Raw genomic sequence first — 25,939 nt, 5'->3', positions numbered from 1 at the left:
TATCACAGTTAGCTCTCAGTTCAAACTACCATGGCTGCAGGTTGCTGATGAATGGAGTAAGAGAATGTAGAGTCCAGATATCTTTCTAGAAATTAAAAACAAACAAACAAACAAACAAAAAACCCCACAAAAACAAAAAACCTCAACCAAACCCTCACAATAGACCCCTTTGGTACAGCTTTTTTATCTCGGCTTCCTACAAGAGAGATAGCACACTTATGCAAGGCCTGTCATTATTAAACCTGGAATAGGGTCAGAGACTCCAGGTAATCCCCTAGAGGCTTCTCTGCTGCCAGTTTCAACTTTGAAAACATAGTGTTTCTTTTTTCCAGATGAGTCTGACTTATGCCTTTGCCATGTAGTGAGTGCATTGATTGTCTTAAAGCATCAAAAGATTCTTGTTTAAGTGGAACATTGTATTAATAGTTTCTCAACGTTTTTGACGAACTTTCTTTGGAGTTGACCCTGTTTGAATGAAATGTGTGAGAATTTTACAGTGATTTCGATGGGTCTGTAATCAGTGATTATAAAATTACACTAATTAATCACCTTGACGGAATGCAAGATTATACCTTTCTCAGGCATGCAAATATAACTGTTGGTTGCATGGTAATTTACCGTGCTATATTCAGGGTAAATTAACCTATATCTTACACTGTGTTCACAGTCTGCTTTAGTAGATGATACAGAATAGAGGTTCTTACCACAGTATGCTGGCTCAAATGCTTTAAAAGCAGAAAACTTTGCAGTTTTAAGAGCTCAGACAATATGGGCTTTTCTTTAACGGGCTTTAAAAGGCAAACTTCTTAAAAATTTGGATACCTGTCTCAGAGTACTTAGCATATTCCTACATTGCAGATATTTTCTTCCTTGAAATGTTACAATTCTATATCAGCATATTTCAAGCATTCATGATAAAAACCTGAGGTAAAGACTGTAGCTTTCCAGACAAAACTCAATTCCCTCCTTAAATGTAAGATTTGAGGATCAGTTTAACCTGTGCCTTGTGAACACAATTCTCCTAATGCTATTGTATAATGCAGTCACTTAGGGGTCTTCACTAGCATCTGAGAGTGCTGGAGTCACTTAATACTTAGCTTAATGTTTGATTTTAGCATATAAATTAAAGAACCTGTATGTATCTGTGCTTAGATGTAGTTATATAGCTGGAAAGCAAGTTTATAAAAATGTCTTTCATTTGCTTCTCCTTTGAGAAGCCGTGTGCTTTAAAATCTTGCTGCAAAAACACTTAGAAGGTTATCACAGGTAGAGTTGTCAGAGCAAATGGACATTGTTGTTTGGTATTAAAATCATGTATTCCAGATGTGGGCATTTGTTAGTCAGTGTACTCCAAAATGACATACTGTTGAATCTTTAAAGGGCTTCAGTTTGGGAAAGCAAAATATGATTGGGCAAATTGCTAAAATATTTAAAGTGCAGCCTGTTAAAGCTTTTACTGTGAAGAGCATCACGTCAGAAGTTGTATGCGGTAAAAGCAAGTAATTGGCTTTCCATACTTGTGCCAGTCAGTCAGCATGGGGCTCTGTTCCTATCCCTTCTACTTCATTGCAGATGCCTATAGCAGCTCTGATATTTATTTCAGAGGGGTGGACCTGGAGAGAAAAAAAAAAACTTTTATGGATCATGATGGTGTCAGAAAACCCTATTTAAAATTAAATGGTTATTGGTATAGAAAGAGTATAGAAAATCTTTGAAACTGCACCCAAAATTTAGAAATTAACTTTTCTATACAGTTTTTGTTTAAAAATGTCCTCATTGAAAGCATGTTAAAGTGCAAATACATTTCATTTTTTTACTTTTATCCCTCTTCATACACAGCTCTTGGGATATTTTTCCATCCATAATTCATAATATTTTCCATTTATGTTGTCCTCAACTTGTTTTTCCCCAGGCATGACCCCTTGTTAATTCCTGGCAATGAGCAGATTGACAATATGGATGCCAACGTGAAAAAATATGACTCTACAGGGATGTTTCATTGGTGTCCAGCCAAGGACATTGAAAAGGTCATTTTGGTAGGTATTGATGATAAGTTGTGTTTCAAAAGAGATTAGTTGAAGCACAGAACTGGTGTATAAAGGATTAAGAAATTAATCTCTACTATTATGTAATCCAGCATATTGAAATCAGAAGCACAGCATAATGAAACCAATTTTGGTTAAAGCTTCATGATTACATAAATCTTTGTGCCACCTGCAATAATAAAAATTTGTCCAAAATAGAGAGTTCCTTTTTCATAAGCTGAAATTTGCATATCTGGTTTAAATCTTTAGAGAATTAAGATAGGAAATATGTAGATGGGATTTACATAGCACATTTATCTTTTTACAGAAGTCAGTATTGATTCTAATACAAGCAAGTGTTGCTTTGGGTTGTCTCTTATTTATTGATGTTTTACTAATAATTATAATTGATTATTTATTAATTTTGCTCTCTTAAAACTTCTTTCTCAGTTCCCAATATTTCAAGATGCCCAAATAGGCCAGAGCAAGTAGTGCTACTACTCTGACATTCTAGCATGTTAAAGTGAGCCTATTCTATGTTTGTTTCATTTTATTAACTGGGAAAACCATCAAACTGACTCAAGTAATTAAAAGTAATTAGAAGGCCTATCACAGTCTATTTTGCAAGTTTGTGCCATTTGTGTTCATGTACTCATACCTAAGAGTAGCAAGCAACTAACTCCAGATCTCATACACAAAACTGATTATATTTGAAATGAACTCCCTGGTGGATCTTCACTTTGTCGCACTTCATAAAGCTTTTCCTGAGCCTGCTCTGTTAGATTTTCCTGCACTGTGGCATGGTGTAGCCAACGATGGTGACAGCCCCAGTTATTCTGTTGGGGGTTAAAAGCTTGTCTCTAGTTCTCTTCAGGGGTTTCTGTAATAACTATGACATTGCCTGGAATTACAATATTGGTGTCTAAACAGTCAAGCAAGTAAATTCCAGATTCTAGAGATGGAGCTCTGAGATGGAGTTTTAAATAATATGCATTTATATGTAATCAACAAGCAAGCAGGGCCAACCCTGCTGTACAATACTTTGTAATAGACAGAGATAGAAACCTGCCTTCATGCTATAAAGCACATTTTAGCTGACAAACTTTACATGTAGTCCCACTTAGAAAAATGGTCCTTCAAAAATGGTGCTGAGGAGTGCATCATTCATCATCTCTCCATTATACCATGTTAGTTTTTTGTACTACCAGCCTGTGAATCCGCAAGTCCATCCAAGTTCTTTCTGCTTCATGCATCATCACCAATAAAACCACTGCCAGCAAAATGCTTCCCTACACCTTTTCAAACTCGCAGTCCACAATTTATGTCTACATTCATATCCATGCAAATTTTATGCTGTCCTTAGAGACTACACAAGTACAAATTAGTGCATAATTTGAAGATGATGGGATTTCCCAGGTTGTCTCCTAATTGACACTTGATGATGCCTCAATCAGAAAATAATTCATTTTTCTACCCGAGGTCTGTTTTGACTTTGTGACGTTCCAGCAGTAACTTGTATAAAGGAGGATTTTTTGCTATACAGTCAAATGTACATACAGATCAGTGACTATAGACTGACATTTTTTGTGTAATTACATTCAAGACTTGTTCTCTGTCTTGTAAAATCTGGGTATTCCAGACCTTTTGGCAGAGGCATGGGACAGCTTACATGGTTCACTTGAGTATTTGTTCATGTCTTCTGTTTGAAGGGCCAAGATGACTCTCTTGGTCAAGCTGTATGAAAGTCAATGTAATTGCCCTGGAGAAATTGAAAGCTCGTGCATTTTTTAACTGATGAGAAAACTTCTAATCAGAGTTCCCATTCTTCTTGCATAGTGAGCATATCTGCTGCATATTCCAATATGTATTGCAAATCACCATGCTTCCATGATTTAGAAAAAGGACATATACTATGGATAAGTAAGAGGAAAATTTTACAGTTCACCACTGGCTTAGTTTTATTCGTTGGCAAAACTTCTATCTAATGGTAGTGAGTGTAAAACTTCTTGGCAATATGATATCAGTGGATCTCCAGCTACTTGAAGGAGTACAAAAATGCTAAGACTGGCTTCAGAACTTAAGGTCATTTTTTTCTCATGATTTTATTTAATCATCTTGGTGTTTGAGTTGCATGCTCGACTGACCTAACAAATGATGAAATTAGTGCAAAAATTTATTCTTGTCATTGAGACAGTAAGATAATTCTGGACATCTTTTAAACATTCTCCATTAGTCCTTTTTGCTTCTATCTGTTCAACAGCTCAGGAAGTCCCATTGGGCTGAAAATTTAGTATTGGTCACAACCTTGCACTATTTTTTTCTTACCGAGAGAAGCTCTGTGGATTATAGCGGGCATCCATAGTAAAACAGAGCAGTGTAGAGCATTCTTTGGTTGCTTCTCAGGGTAACAGCAGCTTGTCCTAAAATAAGAACTTTGTCTGTAAGAGGCTGTGGTCCTCAATTCACAATATCTGGGTAACACCACGAAGCGCTACTATGACTATGGGCTTTCACATTTTCCTTTTCAAATTGGTCCTGAAAAAACTCAACCAGTGATTCATCAGCTAGGGTGTGGGTTTGCATGTCTTTTCTATAATCCTATTGATTAAATATGTAGTAGGTCAAAGTCTGTTCTTAGCTAAACCCATAGTGCTTTGATTATAACCAGAGCCACAATCCATATGTGTAGAAACTTACACAGGACTAGAATTTGGTCCAATACAATGTCTTCCCAAATGCCAAAAGATTTGCAAACAAGAATGACATTTTCTTCTTCTGAACATATTTAATGAAGGATAAATAAGGGTAAAATGAACAGCTGTTATCAAACTGCTTCTTTGTGCATGAACAATATTGACAGTTGTATTTTTCCTGATTTTGAATTCAATATATGATTTAAGATTCCCTTTGTTTCATTTTTCCCTTGTCTTTTGTTTTGTTTTGTTTGTTTTTTTTTTTAGACTCGAAGTGAAGCAGCGATGACAGTTTTAAGTGGGCATGTAGTCGTTTGCATATTTGGGGATGTTAAATCTGCTTTGATTGGATTAAGAAATTTAGTGATGCCATTACGAGCCAGCAACTTTCACTACCATGAACTCAAGCACATTGTGTTTGTGGGTTCACTTGAATACCTGAGAAGGGAATGGGAGACACTGCATAACTTCCCCAAGGTTTCAATCTTGCCTGTAAGTTCAAAAGCCATATTATTGATACTTTGTTATTTAGGACACCAACTGGACAGATTCGTATTGACTTTGATCTTAGTCTTTTTTACTTTTCTCTACTTATAGGCCTGAGGACTTAGCTTTTTGCCTTTACTTGTCTATGAAAACAGAGCCCTGTGAGACCTTATTAGAAGATATTTGCCGTAGTGTTTGGTTCCTTGTCATCCTCATCAGATGAATTTCAGCTGCTATCAGATGTATTGGCTGTGTTATGTATTGAACATTGACTGCAGTGCACTGTGTGTAGCCAGTTCTGATGTTGTGATTTCCCTGACAGAATGACAGTAGTTATTTATGACATTATTTATGTATTTTTACCCACAAAACCTTTGAAAAAAATATAGTTTATCTACATAATATCTATCTGTATTCTTAAACACTTTGGTGGACTGGCCTGCTTTATGAGGAACAGTGCCATAGCATTTCAGTTCAGAGTCCTGCTGTACTCATGTATGAAAGTGTACAACAAAACCCTGACCCTTTTTAAATCGATGGAAAGCTCCTATTGATTTTAGTAGGTCCAACCACTAAAACCACAGTTCAAAAGTCCTTTTTCTCCTAGATATCGTTATCATTCACTCATGTGCCCAAAATGTAGAATCAAGAGCTCCAGGACTAATAATGAAGCCCTCCAAGCTAGTGATCTTAGATGGCCCTAGCTATAAATGACAGGCAGGAGGGAAAACAGCTCATGGTATAAGTATGAAAGAGAATGCTCTGTATGTTACAGAGTAAAGTTAATTTAGATAGTTTTTTCCAGAATGAAAAATTATGAGTTTACTAGTTCTTAATAATTATGTTTCAGCAGTAAAAATAAATAAATCAATGATGGATGTAACCTTAACTGAATAATTGGAAATATTAGTTATAGAAAGAAAGGACTGTCTTCACTTCAGACTGCAGGTCTTTGTTACTGTAAATGCAGTTTTAGTGTTAGCCCTTGGCTTTTTTCTGTAACCTGATCCAACAGATGGTGTCAGAAGATTCTTTGCTGTCACAAAAATAGTGTCAGTATCAGATTTGGTTAGTTAATATCTTCCTCTTTCTGCCAATCCCTTTTAATTCCAGTCACTGTGAAGGCTAAAGACTATGGAAATAGAATACTGTTGAACTATGGAGCAGAATATAATCCAGCTACTACTTCCAATATATAATGTGTATCCATTATTATAATGCATTTTGTAAAGTTTCAATTCTGACTTCTGAAGAGGCATTAAGGAAATATGCACCACCTTTACTTTCCCCAGTTTACATCCAAATGTAGAATAGTTTCAGACTAATTTTGACTTAAACACCTTAAATAGTTAGTCAATGCCTCTTTAAAAATACAGAATTATATAAAAGAATTGTATCTGACACAGTAATCAAGGGTGCTGAAGACCACAAAGACTTCATTACTGCTTTTTCCAATTTTTTTTCCTCAGCCTATCCGGTTCAAAATAAAATGGTATAAAGTTAAAAATAGCAGCATTATTCTGATCTAATTCTACTAATTAAATAATCTACTAAAATTTCTGAGATTATACTGGTAGGAATCGTGTTAAAGGGAGGTCACTCAAACTCACTTCCTGCTTCTCTGTGCTTTGGTTCACGAGGTAAAACTTGCTGCTGATATCTGATGGAGATGTGGTTACAACTGAATATAAAAAAATTTGTTCTGGTTTGAAAAAGAAAAGTGGACATGTAATTTGAAGTCTGTATTAAAGGAGGCCTTTAAGCTGCTGAGTAAACTCTTAAAAAAGTAGGCAAATGCCAATTTTAAATATCCTCAGGCAGCCTTAATTCTGTCCCTTTGCATAAAATCATTAAGACTAAGCTTTTAATTAATTACATGATTGCATATTATTTTTCCCCACAGGAATCCTGCTTCACTTGGTGCACAGTACAGACACAAAGGGCAGGATTAAGGTGGCAGGAATAATCATATCCAAACTTTTGAGTACTTTATAATGAAATCATACCTGTTTGATATATACTGTTTTTCACAAGGTTTCATGCCTTAAATTAATGAAAGTAACATGGAATAATTAAGACGGTATCTGAGACTATATGGCAGTCACTGAATAAGAATTGAGCTCCTTCTTCACTGTGCACATTTTAAATTCACTTTTGCATTGAATACTCTCCGTGGAGTTCAGGAGGTGTTCACCATGAATGATCAGGGGATGGAAGAGTAGGGTCTTGACTTGGCTCTATGAAAGTCACTGTGTGACAAGGGGACAGTTATGTCTCCTCATCATTAGGGTCTTTGGGTACCAAAACATGTGAGGCAGCAAAGCAGAATCTAGTTTCCATTTAAAAAAAAAAAATCTCTTTTTTCCTTGGAACTTGCAGCCCCTGTGACATAGAATTAATATTCTGTTGTGGACTGTTGGGTGTGAAAGGCAAGTGCTATCTTTCAACAAAACATATTAAGTGTCATATCTCAGTTTTGTTAACTATGAAAAAAAATCCATGGACTACCACGACATTTCATTTTAACAATTGCATTCTCTGATTGAGAATTGTGGAGCAGGGAATGTTTCATGACTTGTGCCCACTAGGATAAAGTCTTGTTTCTGTTTCAAAGAGTTTAATCACACAGCTTTGAAGATCAGTGTGTTTTCCTTCTAGAAGCACCAAAAGCGTGCTTCGAAAAGGATTAACCTTTTCTGTGTATTGCTTTAGGTAGAAAAAAATAGCTTTATCCTGATTGCATTTCAAATGTGCAGGACACATAATGCTTTCCTGTTTAAATTGCCCTTCTTTTGCCCAAGACCATTGTGACTTGGTAGTAGATAAATAGACATTTAAAACAACCCCCTTCTTATATTCACAGAGCCAGAGGTTGCCACATGATAGCAACTTAAATCAAGACAATTTCAAGTCACCGATGAGATGTAGAATGCTGGCATTATTCCTGTTTCTTGTTTGTTAGTAATAGCTTGACTGAGTATTGAGACTGAACCTAAAATGCTGCCATCAGCACCAACTACCCTTTAGATTAGCACACATCTCCTATTCCCTGGCACATAGTTAGACCAGCTTAATGTCAGAGCATAAAAAAGATACTTGTTAAATAATTTCCCAAAGCTCCTTCTCAATCTTTAATTTGTTTTTCTTTTTTTCCCCTCTTCTGCACCCCCCTCCTTTTTTTTTTTCCCTCCGTGCCGAAGGGTACACCATTAAGTCGGGCTGATTTAAGGGCTGTCAACATCAACCTCTGCGACATGTGCGTTATCCTGTCAGCCAATCAGAATAATATTGATGATGCTTCGCTGCAGGACAAGGAATGCATCTTGGCGTCACTCAACATCAAATCTATGCAGTTTGATGACAGCATTGGGGTCTTGCAGGCTAATTCCCAAGGTAAGGACTGCCCTATAATACTTCTCTGCAGTGCCTACAGGGGACAGGACCTGGCAGGAAGAATATCCCTCACTCAGTAATTCAAAGAGCCCTACATCAGCTTGCTTGACAGTTAAACCTGCTGATTGGTATGATGGCTTTTAAAGGGACAGTCACACAGTTTCTCTGCTACATCACAAAGCACATTTTTTAGAGGAAAAATGAATGAACATGAAACTGGCGTTTTTTTCTCATTTTGACATTTTCCTAGAAGATACATAAATTCACCACTTTCTCACTGTGGCTTTCTTACATGGGCAGTTGCTGTTCTATAGCCAATGATAACTTATACTCACTTTGGAATACCTGAAGTTTCTGTCTAATGAGATTTCTTTTTTATGTAAAAAACATTACAACCAGAGAGAAAATACAAGTTTGAGTAATACAAGCCAAAAAAATAAAATAAAAAAGACAAGAATTTTAAATTTTCTTTACAGCTCTGGTGCCTTCTTGCTCAAGAAGCCACTTAGAATTAATTCAAAACTGATTTCTTCCCATGGTTTGACATGTACTCATCCCATTTAAGGACGTTGAACAAAATCCTTCAGTCTTTTCTGAGAGTAGGGGACTGATTCATAGGTAGCCAAAGGCTATTTTACACCATCTGTGCCTGTGCAAAGCAGCTGCAAAGCAGTCATAAGCACCCTGGCAAAGACCATCAGTGTAAAAACAATCATCTTCTCATCCCTGAAGGGTCTTGCAGCTTATGCAGCTCAAGTCCTACCTTTGATAAACCTATTAACTGCTGCAGTAAATATTCCCACTGGATCTAGCTCTTCTATAAATGTAGGTGTAGAAAGGGTAGTGCTTTGGTCTGCAGTTTGCCCGTGAGCCTTACCTAGAGATAGTTTTCCCTCAAGGACTGTGAGAACTAAGATTAAGTTCAGGTTTTCCTCTTTACATTCTAATATGGAAATAGGAATTAAGAGCCAAAAATCAGAGGCAACAGTGTAACTTCTTGAGTATGGAAACTTGAACTTGGAAAATTCTTTCTTAGACTCAGCAATAAAACAGTGTAATTTAATGCTGAAAATAAATTCTATCATGAAACAAAGTTTTAATTTCTCAAAGTCAAATTGGAGAGTTCTCTGGATAAAAAGTAGATTTAAGAAGAAGAAACTGGTTTTTTTCAATCCTGTGGTTGTTTGAAGTTTTAAGTCTGTGGCCTGAAAGCAATACAACTCCAAATATTTTAGAGTTTTTTCCTCATAAATTTGTAAGACTAACTTGCTCACAGTATGATAACTTATAGTCATGGTTAGGAAACTCACTGCTGAAGTGGAAGACAGTCATGCAGGTTCCCTGTTTTGCTGATTTAGACCTGGAATTTGAAATTCTGTATCTCAAAACCAGATCTCTACTTTCACTGCCAGGCTAGTGGCTGTTCTTTGAGGGACCTCTCACAGTCTCCTATCACACATATGATTAAACTAATCAAGAAATAGAATCTGCTCTTGAGCATGAGCAGTCTGAGAGAATTTCCTTCTGTCTTTGGTCAGAGCTCAGAGACATTTCCAGCACTTGACTGTTGTGTTTTACCTCTGGGAGTACCCAGGATCCTAGACCATCCCTCAATGAGAATGGAAAAATCTAACAATATGGGTCTTGTGCACTCCATGAACACCTGTCATTTTTCACTCTCCATCCTTAGAGGTATTCAAGACCTGACTGCATAAAGCCTCAAAGAAGCTGATCTGACCTTACAGTTGATCCTGCTTTGAACAGGAAATCAAACTAGAGCCCCTCCCATGTCTCTTCCAGACTGATTTGTTTTATGAATCTGTAATACCCAGGTTGCTGCTGCAGCAATAGCCCTATAGGTCAGGAAGTGTACACTGGCCATGGTCCAAATCCCTTTAGGCCTATTCATTATTGCTGATGCAGAGAAGCAGAGGCACAATAGGTTAATGCATTCCAAGAAATTTTCTTCAGGTAAGTACCAGTCTGCACATTAAAAAACAGAGGTGACTCTTTCTGTAGCTTTTCTGGGGAAACAGGGCATTAACATAAGGCAGGTAACTAGCAGCCTGTTTTAGTTGAGAGCACTGACTAAGGAGGGGTTCTTGTAAGCCCAGTGGCTTCAGAAGATAATTACCTTCCCAGTACATTCTCTGCTTATGATATCCACAACTCCTGAATTGATTGTGTTCCTTTCAGTGCAGTAAATTTTCTTGAAAGACCTTGAATACAATGATTAGACTGTCAGAAGCAGTTAGATCATTAGATAGCACAAACTTCATGGAAATTATATGCAATGTGACATTTTTGTTTGTGAAATGCATCTTTAACATATGGTGGACACAACTATCATGACAATTATATAAACTAGGTGATTCAACTTCTGCTAGTCAACAAGCAGAATACTAGAACAATCTCACGGCTTCTTATTGGTAATTAATCACCTTTGTTTACCGAGAGAATTGTCATTTTACATTTGCACATTCCTTGACATAATTATCCTGAACACATTAGCTGGTACAAACCTTAAGTATTGCCAATCTGAGTTTTTCTAGATCTTAGTGTATGATTTTGGATTAAGACATCAACACTATCCTTTGAATCTTCTGTGCTGTTCTTTTATGTTACTCCTGTTACTGATCATCAGCAACATTGACATTAGAAAATCTGGGTGTGTGGCAGAATGTCAGTTGACTTATGACAGGGAAGAAACAAAACAAAATATGTGAGCAATCTGAGAAATGTATGGGATAAACAGCAAGATTTTTGGTGAGGGATTTAGCAGTATAACCTTACCTTTGCTATTCTAAGTAAATATGTAGTACTGTATATGTATAATCATGTAGTCACTACACAGTGGAATCTCATATGAAAACCTGATATATAATTTATGTTTATGTCTTTGAAAAAGAAAAAAATAGTATTTAATTGATAGATTACTGAATGCATAAGGATCTTCCCAGTTTGTACCTGTGATTATTTCACTCCAGCATGAGGCAAAAGATGACACTGGTACAAGAAGTGTGCCATAAAAAGCAGGATGCAAATCTATTTAACCATCAGATAAACCATAATCATTCCCCAGTGCTGAAGTACAGGGCTCTGTCTATAACTCCTTTGCTCTAAGTTGGTAGCAGAAAAAGAATCCACAGACTTGGGGATTTCATTAATTTTTTCCCAGAGCCCCACCCTCATCACCTACTTTAACACAGAAGTCACTGCCAGTCATAGGCATTCATCACCAGCCAACCCTCTGTATCCATCCAAACATACCCTTTCCAAACAAGGTGCACTCTGAGAGGAAAGATCTTGTAGAAGGAACAGGAGAGTGGACACATGACAGCAAGCCTTCGTGACAGAGAAAGTTCTGTAACAATAGGGCTGCCAGTACCCAATGGATTAAGTTATCTGCTGAAAAAATGTCTTTGAAATAATCTGGTTTATATCAACAAAGGATTTTCTCATTACTAGTTCAAGTTGAACTTAATACACATGCAGGTCATACAGAAACAAAGACTTGATAATGCCTCCTTCTATAATAAAATATCCCCAGGTTTTTGGGCTGGGTAGGATTAATTATCCAGACTTTCTATAAGTAGTGCAACAACACTTTTGACCTCTGGCCTGACCATCTTGAGTCATAAGTGATCCTACCAGAATTGCATCTTATCTAAGCAAAGTGCTCCACCTTGATCTCCTACAGAAGAAAAATCCAACTCACTGTTCCAAGACACAGGAAAAAAACAATGTTCTGGACCAGAGCTACAAAAGACCCTTGAGTACCCAGAGCAGATGTCATCTAAGTTGTCAAATCTATGTTCATCATCAGCTGTCTAGGAACATACAACCAAACACATGACCACACAGAACTGTGAGTGGAAACAAGCTGTCTTCCTTAGAAGGAAAAGCTTACTAACTGTTCTGGAAGGATTTACTGGTCTCCTTTACATAAAATGTGTAATTCTATTCGAAAAGAACAAGAAACTCTTTAAAATTGGAGCTGTGCTGTTGAATGTTGAAAGCATTCTCAGGGCTGTCTGCCCGGAACACTTCAAAGCTGAATGGGCAACTCTAGGCTTGCCAAGAGGTTAGGGGTGCCTACTCTAATGTCCCAAAAATGAACTTTTGGAAGTCATCAGGGCAGTTTGTTGCCTTTGGGAGACCTAGATTCGAAGGACAGAAAGACCAAAATGTATCCCACTGAAGCTGCAGCAAACTATCACTTTCATTAAGATATCTCAGCTTTTGAAATACAAAATGCTGTAGAGTCAAAAGTTGGTCCACTTCTTCACAGAATTACTCAGAAACAAGGAAGCTCTGTGTTTATCTTGAAATTCCTCTTACAGATCTTGACTGATTGTCCTCCTAGAAAGATTTGTAAAGCGGTGTGTTTCTGGTGGAGGTCACTCTCCAGTAATGGAGATTTGTTTTTATTGTCCTTCCTGTTTCTCTTTCTGCTCCCTCAAATACCAATTGAGGTTATTTTATCAAGAACTATTTTGGAGAGAAGACCAGAGATTATTGGATCCATGTTAAGCATTTTTACTCATTTGTCATAGCATTTTTCCAAAGCACCCTGGAGTACTGAGTATGGGATGGGCTCTGCCTTGGCAGTTACGCTGGGACGCCTCCAGTAATTCTCCTTTCCTTCATTCTGTTGTCATTTCCATCCTTTTTTCTTCAGGTAGCATCTATTGACTAGTCCATTTAGTTTTTTTGTGTTTCTTGTTTTTTTCTATAACAGTCTTACATTGTGGGAATTTTACTTGTTATTTTATCCACCAGATGAACAGGGCCCAACACAAAATATTTATCTTCAGTTGTAACTAAAACTTCTATTTGGCTTTCTTTCAAAACCCAGAAAGACAATTATACCTAACTGTTTAGAGATTTATAAATACTGTACCAGAGTAGCCTCTGGGTAGTAACTTTAGATATCCAACTCAATAATTTTCTTTTATTGGATAGTGATTTAGATCTTGAGTCCTATATAATAACAGCAGTACATTTCATTAAAAAACACTTACTAAACAATAAAGAAAAGTGATCTTACAGCTCCAAGCAGGTCTAAAGTACAGAAAGGGCATGCTGTATGGTAACATTTTGTCCACAGACACTCTAAGACAGATCACAGTGCAGCAGTGTAGACGTATTTCAGCAAAGTAACAATTGCAGCTGTTTTCTGAATGACTTCAACTTATGAGAATTTTCCCTAGGAACACTATTTCAACACATGAGAGATCTTTTTAGGGCCTTCGTTTACAGTTCTCATAATAGATCCTCCCACTAGAAAGAATAAAGAGAAAAACATAAAGATTGGATGAACTCCTGGGTAATACATCTCATACATCATGGCAAGATTCTTCTGGGGGAAATCCTATAAAATCAAGTAAATGTACTCAGAATTTTACACACTGACTTTCAAGAGTAACAGATTGCACAAGCTAAAATAACCCTGTACAAGTTTAGTTTCATTTGATCCAGTTCCTTTAAAAATCACTTGTGACTTCATCATCATCTTTTGTTGGAGCTGTCTTAAACTTTGATTAAAAGGGCAGAAACAACCACAGAGTTTCATTAGATTTATTTTACAATATGTTCATTTATTCTTATATCATTGCAATTTTTTATGGACTTAGTCTCACAGTCTGCTGCCAGAAATTTCTTATTAAAATGAATTTGAGATCTGGTTTCCATTGTGCTTGCAGGTAGTATATTCTTTTTCACCTCTACCAATCCATAATGCTTGATTGCTTTATCTCTGAAGTGTTAGGAAAAAGAGAGAACAACAATTGTATTATCGGGATTGCAAATGAGAGAAAATTCTTAAAAAAGGGCAGAGGATAAATACTGTCTGAAGTGCTTTGTTAACAAAGGTTTTGTGCCACTTTTGGAAATAACCGTAATGTAATGCTGTTATAAATTCAAAACAATAGTTTTATTCCTGAAGAAGGGGGTTTTAGTGAATATTGAATCTTATTTTTCTTATTTTATAGTCATAAGTTTTAATGTGAAGATTTCAGAGTATAGTTTTCTATAATCATAGAGGCAGTTAATTTTAGGCTGTTATGGATTTCAGTGTTCTGTGGCCACTCCAGCACTGTTTCCTATGTTTAATTTTTTATATTGCATGAAAATGTAGAAATAAAGAGCCTTAACTTCCAAATACCAAAAATCAAACTCTATTTAGCTGGCACTAAATAATTGCAGTTTAAGGAGTTACTTAACCTCCTTACGAAAGCTTATGAGTAGATGTAGAATACTACATGCAGATGCAATATTAAAAATAAAGAAACTAATAGTGCTGGCAAAAAGTGAAAAATTTGGGGTAGTTTTCTTAAGTGTCAGAGTGAGCTGTGACACTAGCTTTATTCTTTTGAACGTTTAGATTCTGTGTGTCTTTGCATATCAATGTCTTCTATGCTGCAGAATGCTTGTTATACTTAAAGATAGCTAATAATTTTCTAACTCACATAGGTGTTTTGAAAAATTTTCTCCTAGACAATATCAATCTTACCAGTCACATTTGCAAAAATGGTATTTTGCATTGACATCAGGCTTGTTGGTTTGCAGGATTGATAATTTAGTGTAGGAGTTCCACATAATTAAGGATGTTTTTATGCTCTGTGTTTCTGAACGTTCCTTGTATTTTTGTTAGCATCAGTTGTTGCAAGTGACAAAAATAATAATCCAATTAACAAAATTTTCTACTTGATTGATTGATTATTAACTAACTCAATTTTTAAATGTTTGTTGTAGTTTGGTTTCATTACTATTTTCCAAGCAAAGGCTGACCATCCCAAGTAATGAAATTAATAACTGAAAAATGAGATAAGGGCCAGAACATGTCCCATATCACCATTTACTCACAAAAAATAGTCCAATTTTTGAAGATCAGGTCACTATGATAAATCACTCAGTATTACCTTTTTGCAACATGCACATAATTTCTTATCCTGCTGAATGAGATGGATCAGCTGATAGCTGTTATTTATTTTATGGTAGCACAGTGGAGCTCTAGATGGAACTAAGAGCTTGTTGTCATAGTCCTGATATATACAAGAATAAAATATGGCCTTTGCCCTGGCAAGTTTACAATCTGATGCTTTGCTTGTTCCAAAACTTATGTGTTCAATGTTATACAGGTTAATAAATCTCTCTGACTTCAGTGAAACTATCCACCTGTGTAAAGTTAGATTATGTGCAGGTCTTTGCAAGATTTGGACTTAAATAAACTAAGGAGACTGGGTGGGAGAGAGGTTGGTCACTTAATGTTTTTCCTGTGCTGTTGAAATCAGCTATGTTAGGACCTTGCTAGCCTTGCAGTCTTCACATGAAACCCTTAACAGGAAAGGTCCACTCAACACCCTTCGTATTTTTTGTATTTTCCTTGTAGCTGGACACTAATGTTGGCTACCAGAATCACACACACAAGGTTTCCTATCTCTCTCAAAGTTTTCCTAGAAAGAGAGAAAAACTATGAAGAAATGAAGTTTTTCAATTCTCTTGCTTGTAAACAGAAAATATGTTGGGGAGTTGCTGGAGAGACACACTTCTTTGACACAATTTCTCTGTGTTGGAGAAATGCTGTAAGGTCCTAGCCCAAATACCTTCAAGCTTTCATAATTGCTTCTTTCTTCTCTGCTTTAAGATACCTTCTGCTTAAGCCAGAGAAAAATAAAACCATGCAAAGGAGGTAGATAATACAGTACATCAAAACATGTGATCTCACACTTAAACTATAAATATATTTAACCATCCCAAAACTATTATAAATTTATGGTGACTCTGTTTCATTACTATTTACTGTTCAGCATCTTGAAATCAAACCCCCTATTATGAAGGTGTACTATTTTGTTCATTTCTGATGCTGAGGAATAAAAAACCCCACTCTTTTTATGAGCATTAATTATACACTAGGCAAGGAAGCAATTGCCTCTATGTTATGAAATATTAAATCAAAATGCTTCCTGTTCCCAGATGTCCCAGAGATAAATACAGCAGTATTTTGAAGCCCCACTTGGAGCTGTTTTGCCTGCAAATTTATAGTTTTGTCTCCATTTTGAGAAAACCCTGTTTTATGTGAAGTATAGCACTCTTGGTAGTTTTTAAGGAGCAAACTCCTCTGGAGTTGCCTGTGTAGGCAACAACTCTTACGTAGATTGCACACAAGGGATCTGAAGTTGAAAGGCTCCTTTAAGATGACAAATGGGTTGAAAGTGTTATTGTCTTTGATTGCATGCCTTACATCATCGGTATGTAGGAATAAGAGAGCAATACTTTATCTTTAGCCATTTTATAAATATTTAAGTCCTTATAGTTGCCTAAAGATATTAAAGCATATTTTACAGTAGTTGGAATATAAATATTATATATAGCACAAGATACCAAAGTAGTTTAATGAATTCATAATTTTCTGTTCACTTTTATTGGAATGTGTTTTATGTTCCAAAACTTCCATTTAAAGAATAAGAGACCATTCTGCTCCCTGACAAGATATGAACCAATAGTGAATGTTATCAAGGTTCCTTTAAGTGGTGATATGAGGCTTCAATTAGCAAGAAGAAAGGGAACATGAGTATTAGAATGCACTACACCAGTCTCTGTGTTTTAACTTTAAAATTATTTTTTAAAAAAACCCTCTGTAAGTCTTTAAGATAATGTAAGTTGTTTTGCTTCTCTGTCTGTGTATATTTTAAAAGTTCTTAGTGGCATAGGGAGATACATATCTAGATCAAATTATACAAGAGTAAATTTTTTAAAATTTGAAGTTAATTTTCTAAAATAACCGACCATAAAATCTTGTGACATTAAATGTATAAAAGGTCTGTGTTTCATGGCTCCTTGAATACAAAGGTATGTTGAGGTTATAATTCTAAATCTTTCAAATTCCCATAAAAAATTTCTTTTTAATATTTCACAGTTTAACTATTTCCCAGTAGGAGTCCATGATGGGTAATGCTTGCTAATTACCCACAACAAAAGTAGACACACAATGCTGGTAAATTACCTGACCCTTTGCATTTTAATGAGACAACAAGGATTTCATGAAGTGATGTTGTTTCAGTGGTTAATGGTGTCAGCAATGTTGTAATTGTAGGCTGAGGCACATTAACTGCACAACCACATGTAGGAAGGGTTTCTCTCGACAGGCCCTTTGGAGAATAGAACAGGGTATTATCATTAAGCCTATGTCATTTGCATGCTGCTAATCACTTACTTTATTATCTTGTGTATCCATTGTCTTTCTTTAATTGCTCTTTAAATGAAAATTAAAAATAGTTCCAATGCCCAGGATACTTGTGATAGCATCTTGATTATGAAGATAACTTCAAGAAAATGGAACATATAGATAATATATTACAGGAATCCAAGATACTTTGAAAGTTATGTACCATAGCAGGCAGCCTCATGAGCGTAATTCTGATATCTTTCTTTGCTTCACTATGTATTGTTTGCTTAATAAATGGTTATTTATATTCATAAAGGTGGTGGGTTTTTTCAGAGATCAATGTCACTGTTTTTGCTTTAGCGTGGAAGAGATACAAAGCCTCTGTATCTTGCAGATTCTACCAGTCTAATGGAATTACAGGAGAAAGCTACATTTGTGTTCTTTGTTCTTTCCAGTTAGATCCTAGTCTATGATATCCAATGCAGAAAAGCAGAATCTAACACCTGCTATTGAATTGCAGAACTTTGACAGCTTTAGGATAAAATTTACAAAATTCTTGGCAAAATTCTTTTTTCAGGACAGGCCTGTTAAGTTTGACATGGTTAAATTTGAGACAGTCCAGACTTTCCATAATAGGCAGTCTCTAAAAACTTGGTAACTTCTGCTTATCAAGAACCTTCCAGACCTTTTAGCATCTGCAGAATGGGATATTCAGCCTGACTTGAGGCACAACCTTCATTTGAGAATCAATACTACTGTACTCCTAATAATGTATTTCTGCAGCTTTTCAACATCTGAAAACCAAACCTTGAAAATTCAGTCTGTGAATTTCTAAATGCTATGGTAGGAATTTTTATTGAAGAAAGTAGAGTACACTTTTTTCTTTACTAGCTGTTGTAATTTATTTTTATTCAATAACTCCAGTAAGATTATGGTTAATGGGAATTTTTGTACTGGCTTATTTGGATACAAGATTAAAATCATTTAAAATTTCTGTAATGTCATAGCAATAGCAGATCTTTTCCAAACTTTCCTTAGAGCTTTAAAATAGATCCTGTGAAAGTACAAGGGACATTGGACCTTTCATGTTGTTTTGAAGTTTGGTTGCTTGTTTAAATTTTCTATTCAACTTGTATTCTCAAATACTCTAAATACTGATTTAGGAGCATGATTACTGGCTACTATTGGGAGGGAAAGTATCTCTACAGTCTAACAACATATATCTTTTCTATAAGTTTGACTTTACAGAGTTTCTTCTTAAATGCATAGGCAGGATTATAATGTGATTGGATGTCCACATAGGGTTTCCTGTTTCTGCTAAGTTCCTGTCAGTTTGCTTGTATTGTGACGTAGAAATGAGTCTCTAAGTAAGGGCAAAGATAAGCAGACATTTTAAAAAAACCCTCCTCCTCTAAAAAAAAAAAAAGAGAAATTTCACTGAAATCAGATAGTGTCATATGGGAACTGAGAAAACATTTTATTTCTTGTTTGTTTGAGGACAGATGAATTGACCTGATAGCACAACAGTTATAGAAGCATTCTTCAAAAAAAATTTTCTATTAGTCACAAGTGTGAGCTTGCTCAAAATCAGTTTATGCTGTAACCAAAATTAAATTCAGAAAAGGTGCTTGAATCATTTTGTTTGGCATATTCAGCTGTGTATTTTAGAAACTATATCTGCTGTAAATCTTCAATAATTTGCAAATTCTTCCTATTGTAGCTTTCCATGTATGAAGAATTTAGCTTCCTAGAACAGTAACTTCAAACTTTTTGTAAATTTGTTCAACTATGTATAAAATAAATCCTTATTGAATTGATTTATTGACTCTACCCTGGCTTGAAATCAGTGTTTGACAAACTGCTTTAAACAATGTTTTGGTGAACTTTTTCTTAGAGGACAAATATCAAAAAGATTTTTCCATGTAACTCCAATTTAGCAACCTTGCTATTTCCTAAACTTCATATTCCAGTTTGATAAAATGTGCCTAAGGAAACAGATAAATCTTAGATATATTATTATATCCTGGTTGATTTCATTGCCTACCAAATCTTCTTTAGAGTTCACACAAAAGGGATTTTGCCACAAAGTCTTAGAAAAAAGTTCCTGGAAATACAATGTTCATGGAGTTTTTAAACAAAGATTTGATGTCTTATTTACACCATTTTCTTACCTAAATATGTGGCATGCAAGGTAATATTTCCATTCTTAACTTGTCTCCTTTATTTTTATATCTAGCACCTCGAGTAATTTTACTAAAGACTTGAAAATTGCACACTTTTTGTTTTTATATTTCATTATTAGGTGTCAGTGAGCCCTAAAGTGTGAGACCTAAAGTTCATGAAAGGGAAGAAATGTCCTCATATTTTTTCTTATTAAACTGTGGAGACCAAGTTCATAGCTAGCAATGTGGAAAGGACTTCGAGGGTTTCCTTCCAGATGTCCGTGAGAGGAGAAACTGGGGATTGAAGATCTCTTTGCTCTCCATTGCTGATCAGTGAATGTAGGCAGGGGACAGCAGTGCTCCCCTGAGCTTTTTCTCCAAGACTAGTACTCTCTCTTGTCATGTGAGTCCTTTGATAAGCAGTGGGAGGTCTGTCAGGGGAAAAAGTGGGGAAGTGCTTGTGAAAAGTATCTTGTGATGCACATTTCAAAATATTCCCCCTGCAATAGAGGGAAGTGATTCCAGTTATGCAAGAAATGCAATGTGTCTCCAAGGTCTCTTGATATTTGAGAATTTTATTGTTATTAACTGTTGAATTAAATCTTCAAATCAGTTCTTTAGTGGCAATGTAAACTCGTGTTTGGACACATCTGTTTTGAGTGAGACAGATGTAGACTGAATTAGATAGACAAAGAGTGCTTCTAAAAATTTGGAACACGTCTTGAATTTGTTTTTATTTGTTTAATGGCAATGTTTGTAATTGTCAAATGTAAATAAGCCTTAAAATTTGTGTGCAGATTTACATTTTAGATTGGCCCTGCCCAAAATCATCAGCTTCTTAAAATACCCCAGTAGCAACAAAAATCCACATTGCAACTTGAACATTTAATCTCAGAATCCTATCAAATAACAAGAAATAGACTAAAGACTCTCAGAAATGTTCAAAACCTCTAACTGAAAGGAAAGCTATTTCCCCTGATATTGGTACTAATGAAATTAAAACAAGGAAGTAAGCATTTTAGTTTTTATCAACCCATGTAACTCTCTAGTAAATTATAAGGGATAGGCAAGTTAATGCATTAAGTGTTTATAGAGATTATGCCAATTTAAAATCCAGCACTAGTATTTAGATGCAAGAATGACAGTAAGTAGTCAATATAATGCTGAAAAAAAACAACACAAAAACTGCTGGAAGTTTTCAGTATGTCTGTACTGCAACTGGATACCATGGTATATATTTTATGATTGCCACTTAATTTTTACTACTTAAAGAATACCAGATTACATTTTACTGTTATCACTGTCTTTATCAGCTTGTTTCCTAGTGTAATGGGTTTCAGATCCCTCATAAATAAAATAGATAAGGAGCTGGTGTAGAGACACTTCTACTGGTACTTTAAATATAAAAAACCATTTGAACAGTGAGAGGTAAGCAAAACCGTAAAGATTTTAGAAAAAACTCTAATAAAATAATGAGTCATTCTGTCATGATAAGAAGTTAATTTTCTTTTTAAGATTAATATTCACTAAGAGGAGAAAAACAGTGAGCCAAAATAGTGCAAACGTAGCAATGGAAGTTTCATCTTACGAGCAAGCTGTACCTCACTAGTTTTGTAAATGCTTTTCCTTTTTTCTTGATATTCCTGAGCAAATTATGTTTATTTACACTGCTGACTGTATGCTTTGGATATTCTTCATCCTCAAAAGGCCATCAGAGGTATAAGTTGCTCTCTGAATTCTTGATTCTAGATGCTGTGCTGACTGAAGGAGAGGTTCCCACACTTTATAGGTTGAGTAAACCCAGTGATATCAGTAGTATCACTACTGTTCTTCAGGCAGGTGTATCTACACAACCTTAGATATTATTAGCAGCTAATATATTGCTACTGGTAGATCATTCAGGAAAACTCAATTAGAGAGTTCAGATTCATCCTGATTCCACAACTGTGCAATTTGTATTTACGTATTCTTTAATGGTGGGAAAAAAAAAAAAAAAAAGAGTGGAAAGAAAACAAAATCTTCATTTTCTGTTTATTTCTAGTCAGAGTCAAGGATAATTGCAATAAATTAGCCAATTGTAGTATTTGGTAGACCTATATTTAGACTGGAATAGAATGTCGCATAAGGTGTATGTGACACATAAAACAGGGTTTATATGCCAAGCTGAAGAAAGAATAAGGCTAGTTTGATGTGTTTGCCTTTTCTGTGAAGTTCAGTATCAGAGGATTGACATTTCTTTTAATGGAAGTACTTTTTGGAGGTACATACCTTCCTGTTACTTTTAATGCATGACAGGGATAGTTTTCATACTGGCCATTAATACTGATAATTCTGATGTGCAAATAGTTGTGGTGATGGGATGATGTGTGTACTTTTAAAATATACTCCAAACCCTAGGATGTTTCCTTTTATGTGTTTCAAATAGGCAACCATACATTATTTGCAGGGTTCAGATGAAACTGTAGCAAGGAGATAGTAAACTATCTGTTATAGTCAAGAGAATTTTGTTTGAAGAAGTATACAAATACTGCTTAGGTAATTATCATTCCTTACATTGCTAATTGCACCTGGCTGCATGCAATTTATTGTGCTTTCTAAGGAAAAGTTAGTTGAGTTAGCATTGTACAGACTGGCATAGTTCAAATCAACTTGATACTCATTTTCACACATGATATCTACTAAGATGTCTTTAACAGACCTGGTACAAAAGGCAGGATTTGAGTGACAAAAAACATGACTGATTTCCTCCCTCCACCCCCCCATTTATTATGTTAAATTTGGAGTTCTGGTAAAAAAATTTGGCTTGCAGAAAATGTTTGCAGTGGTATGCTGAAAGTTTGAATGCCTGAATGAAATTCTCTGTTAGGCTTCTTTTAAAGAAAATAAATTCACACCTGAATGCAAAACCCATGCTTCTTTACCATGAGAATTTAATCAAGCTCTGAAATTTTTAAAATACAGATTTCATTTTTTTGAATCACTTGCGCTTGACTATACTGTCACTTGACTATTTCCATAGGACAAACTATCTGCTAAGAGGTTGTTCAGGATTTGGTGAAATCTGGCAGGATAGGACATGGGCACAATATGCTCTCTAGTCAACACCCTTTGAAGAGTTACTTTTTTACAATATAGAGCAATATGGGAGAGGAGCTTTTGCATATTTGCAAATAGATTAGACTACAGGAAATATGCAGGAGGGCTATGAAGTGTACCTGCCAGATAAATTAGAGGTGGTCTTGACCTGAATCCAACCTGTCTCAAAGATCAGCTCTGGGAATTCAGTTCAGATTTCTTTGATAAAATGAGGCTTTAGCCCTCAAAGTTCAATCTTTGATCCCCAAGACAGCCTTGAATGTGGGATTTTAGTTTTGACCCAGCCTATAGAGAACTTAATGACATTTTACCATAGGTTTCCAGCTCAGTTCCAGCTTGAGTAATTTGCAAGTCTGCTGGCACTATTTAGCCCACACAGACTATGAAGTCGACCGTAAGTAAGTCCAAGTTGATGGAAAAACCATATTGCTAGAACAGAGTGACAGATGTTGATTATCACAAAGTGTCTGTTTAAGCGTTTTGTATGTATCCATTTCCTCAATGCAAACACCTGAAATTTTTGTAGAAGTTACAGAGTAATTGTACTTAAAGACATGGAATCATCTGCTAAAGAAATTGTCAGAATACATATTGCAAAAAATGACTGCTGTGGTTATTACTGTTGCTGCTCAGGGGAGCTATTCAGATGCCTCATTTATTGGAGCTTAATAGATTAAAAGTCCAAATTGAGTCTCATGATATAAACCTAATCAAATTCTAATCTGCATAATTTTCCCATAAGCAGCAATGGGAAATTCATTTAATTTATGTTTCAGTAGTTGCCAATCATATGTTGAACAACATTGTTACTTTTATTTATCAAAATATTTTTATTTATTTCTTGCTATGATATCTGGCTTTTCTCTTCCTTTTTCTCTCAGAAAAAATTTACTTAATTTGATATAATGATATAATGTGTAGTCTTGCCTTACTTGCCTATTTATCATTTTTAAGGGTGAGTTTTCCATTTTGTTTGTAGTTATTGAATAGTTGTCTCTCTAAACTAGGTAATATAGCTTAATTTATTTGATAATTTTAATTCAGCATATTTATTTTTGCCTGAGGTCTAAATATGCAGGGTTGATTAATGATTCAACTGAGAAAAGTTTGGTGTCATTATATACTAAATTATTTTCGCTGCAAACCTGTGCTACACTTAAATGTTACCAACTTTGTGCCCTAGAAGCACCTAGTGTAGAAAACTATTAAATGGTAAATAGAGAGTAGGGACAATTAAAAAATAAAGTTTGTAAAGAAAGTAGCTACAGAAAGGAAATTTAATTTTGTTTTCTCTTTGCTAAATAAAAAAAAATAAATTCAGAGAACTTGTGCTTCACTCCATGAGAGCAAGAAGTTCTTCTCAGACTAATACTGACCAGGAATGTTTATGGTATAGAGAAATAAAGTTTCCATTCAAATCAACCTGAGGGAAGTGCTATGGCTAGTAACTACGTATTATCTTATTTACTTAAAGTGAGAAAAATAGCAAGGAGTGAACATCAAGACTATGCTCTGCAAAGCACTAGTAAATAAAGCCCATTTGTTTTGATAGTTTTGGATTGTGTAAACTTGTGGTGAACCTTGGCAGAAGTAGAGTTTGGGTAATTACTACATGAGGTTTTGTGAAGGGAAAAAAACCCCTACAAAGCCAGAAAAAAAACCCCAGGCAGTTCAGGTGGACTTCATGTTTGTTTTTTGTGCATGCTTGATAGTAAAACTCAAAAGACACTGAAACTGGGAAAAGACTTGTATAAGTCTAAAACCCTCTAAGTTATACATAATTCTGCACTAGGCTTAAAATGTAATGCTATTTTTAACACATTGTGCTGTTCACAATTGAAAATGGAATCAATGTGGTGCAATTTAATGCTAAACCTCAAGATGATGAAACTCCAATCCTTCTCTTGATCTTTGTTTTTACAACTTAATCCTGCCTTGTCAGAGCAGTCCAAGAAGCAGTAGACCTATAAATCATTTACACTTCCAGCACATGGGGCCACTAACTCATCCAGGAATGGATCTCACACTTTGGGGAGCGGAAACTAGTATTGGTCCTGCTGCCCTGTGCTTCCATTTGAGATTTGAGTTGGACATTTTTAGTATAGGTTTGTGTAATTCAACAGTAAGGGAGCAAACAGACATTAGAGAAGAGCACTTTCTTGGCAGGAAGATGGGCAGCTTGTTCTCTCTGACAGCATCTCTCAGAGCTCAAAGCTCCAGGGTTTGTTCCAGTCCCAAAACACCGGAGAGTTGTTAAACTTGAGAAAGCTGTCCTTCACTCTCCACTCTCTGTAGTGTGGAGATATACCTTGGCCTATGTTTGGGCCTGGAACAACTCTGAAAATCCTGCAGTCTCTGAAAGAGCTGGGAGCTTATGCAATCACATCTGGTCTTTCACATTCCTCTCTTTTTCTAGAGCTTTAGTGATAATCTCCAAGAGATGTTTAGATCTTCAGGAACAAATCGAATAAAAGTCAGAACTGAAACCAGAATTTAGGATTTCCAGGTTTTGAGGCCAAACTACGTCCTTGTCTCAGACCACATGGGACATTGAAGCTAGAATTGTTTCTAAATTGCATGGCTGTAACAGATTCCCATGAATGTCAGCAGCTCTTTAGCTGCATGACTGCTGCTGAACTTTCCAGGTATACCCAAGTGGCTGTACTTTGGAGAATAACAGGTATAGTCTATCATTCAAGTGAATTCACAGGAATATTAATGGACATTGTCAGCAAACAGTAGCAAAGGGATATAACTGTGAGATCCTTCTGTAAAAGAATTATTTCTTTTTGGCTGGCTCTGCTTAATGAAAATACTTGTCCCATATTTCTGCAGGATAACTTGTCTGGGGTGTGTTTGGCAGTTCACCACCGGTGTGTTATTCATATATGCTCAAAATATTATTGTTGTTTCATA

The 25,939-nt window shown here is 35.7% G+C and overlaps 1 protein-coding gene across 33 annotated transcripts in view; it reads left to right on the top strand.

Annotated features, from left to right (window-relative positions):
- Positions 1 to 25,939, top strand: part of KCNMA1 (potassium calcium-activated channel subfamily M alpha 1) — a 460,281-nt gene that overhangs the window by 399,555 nt on the left and 34,787 nt on the right. For all 33 annotated transcript variants that reach the window (XM_051800818.1, XM_051800821.1, XM_051800820.1 and 30 more), the window contains 3 exons: positions 1,913 to 2,036; positions 4,985 to 5,209; positions 8,404 to 8,596. In XM_051800818.1, coding sequence (XP_051656778.1) covers positions 1,913 to 2,036; positions 4,985 to 5,209; positions 8,404 to 8,596 — 542 coding nt within the window. The remainder of the gene's footprint in view (positions 1 to 1,912; positions 2,037 to 4,984; positions 5,210 to 8,403; positions 8,597 to 25,939) is intronic.

Source organism: Manacus candei, unplaced genomic scaffold (assembly GCF_025592945.1).
Source record: "Manacus candei isolate 608988 ecotype Guabito, Panama unplaced genomic scaffold, ASM2559294v1 h1tg000050l, whole genome shotgun sequence".
Lineage (NCBI taxonomy): Eukaryota > Metazoa > Chordata > Aves > Passeriformes > Pipridae > Manacus > Manacus candei.
This window is presented reverse-complemented; position numbering and strand designations above follow the sequence as displayed.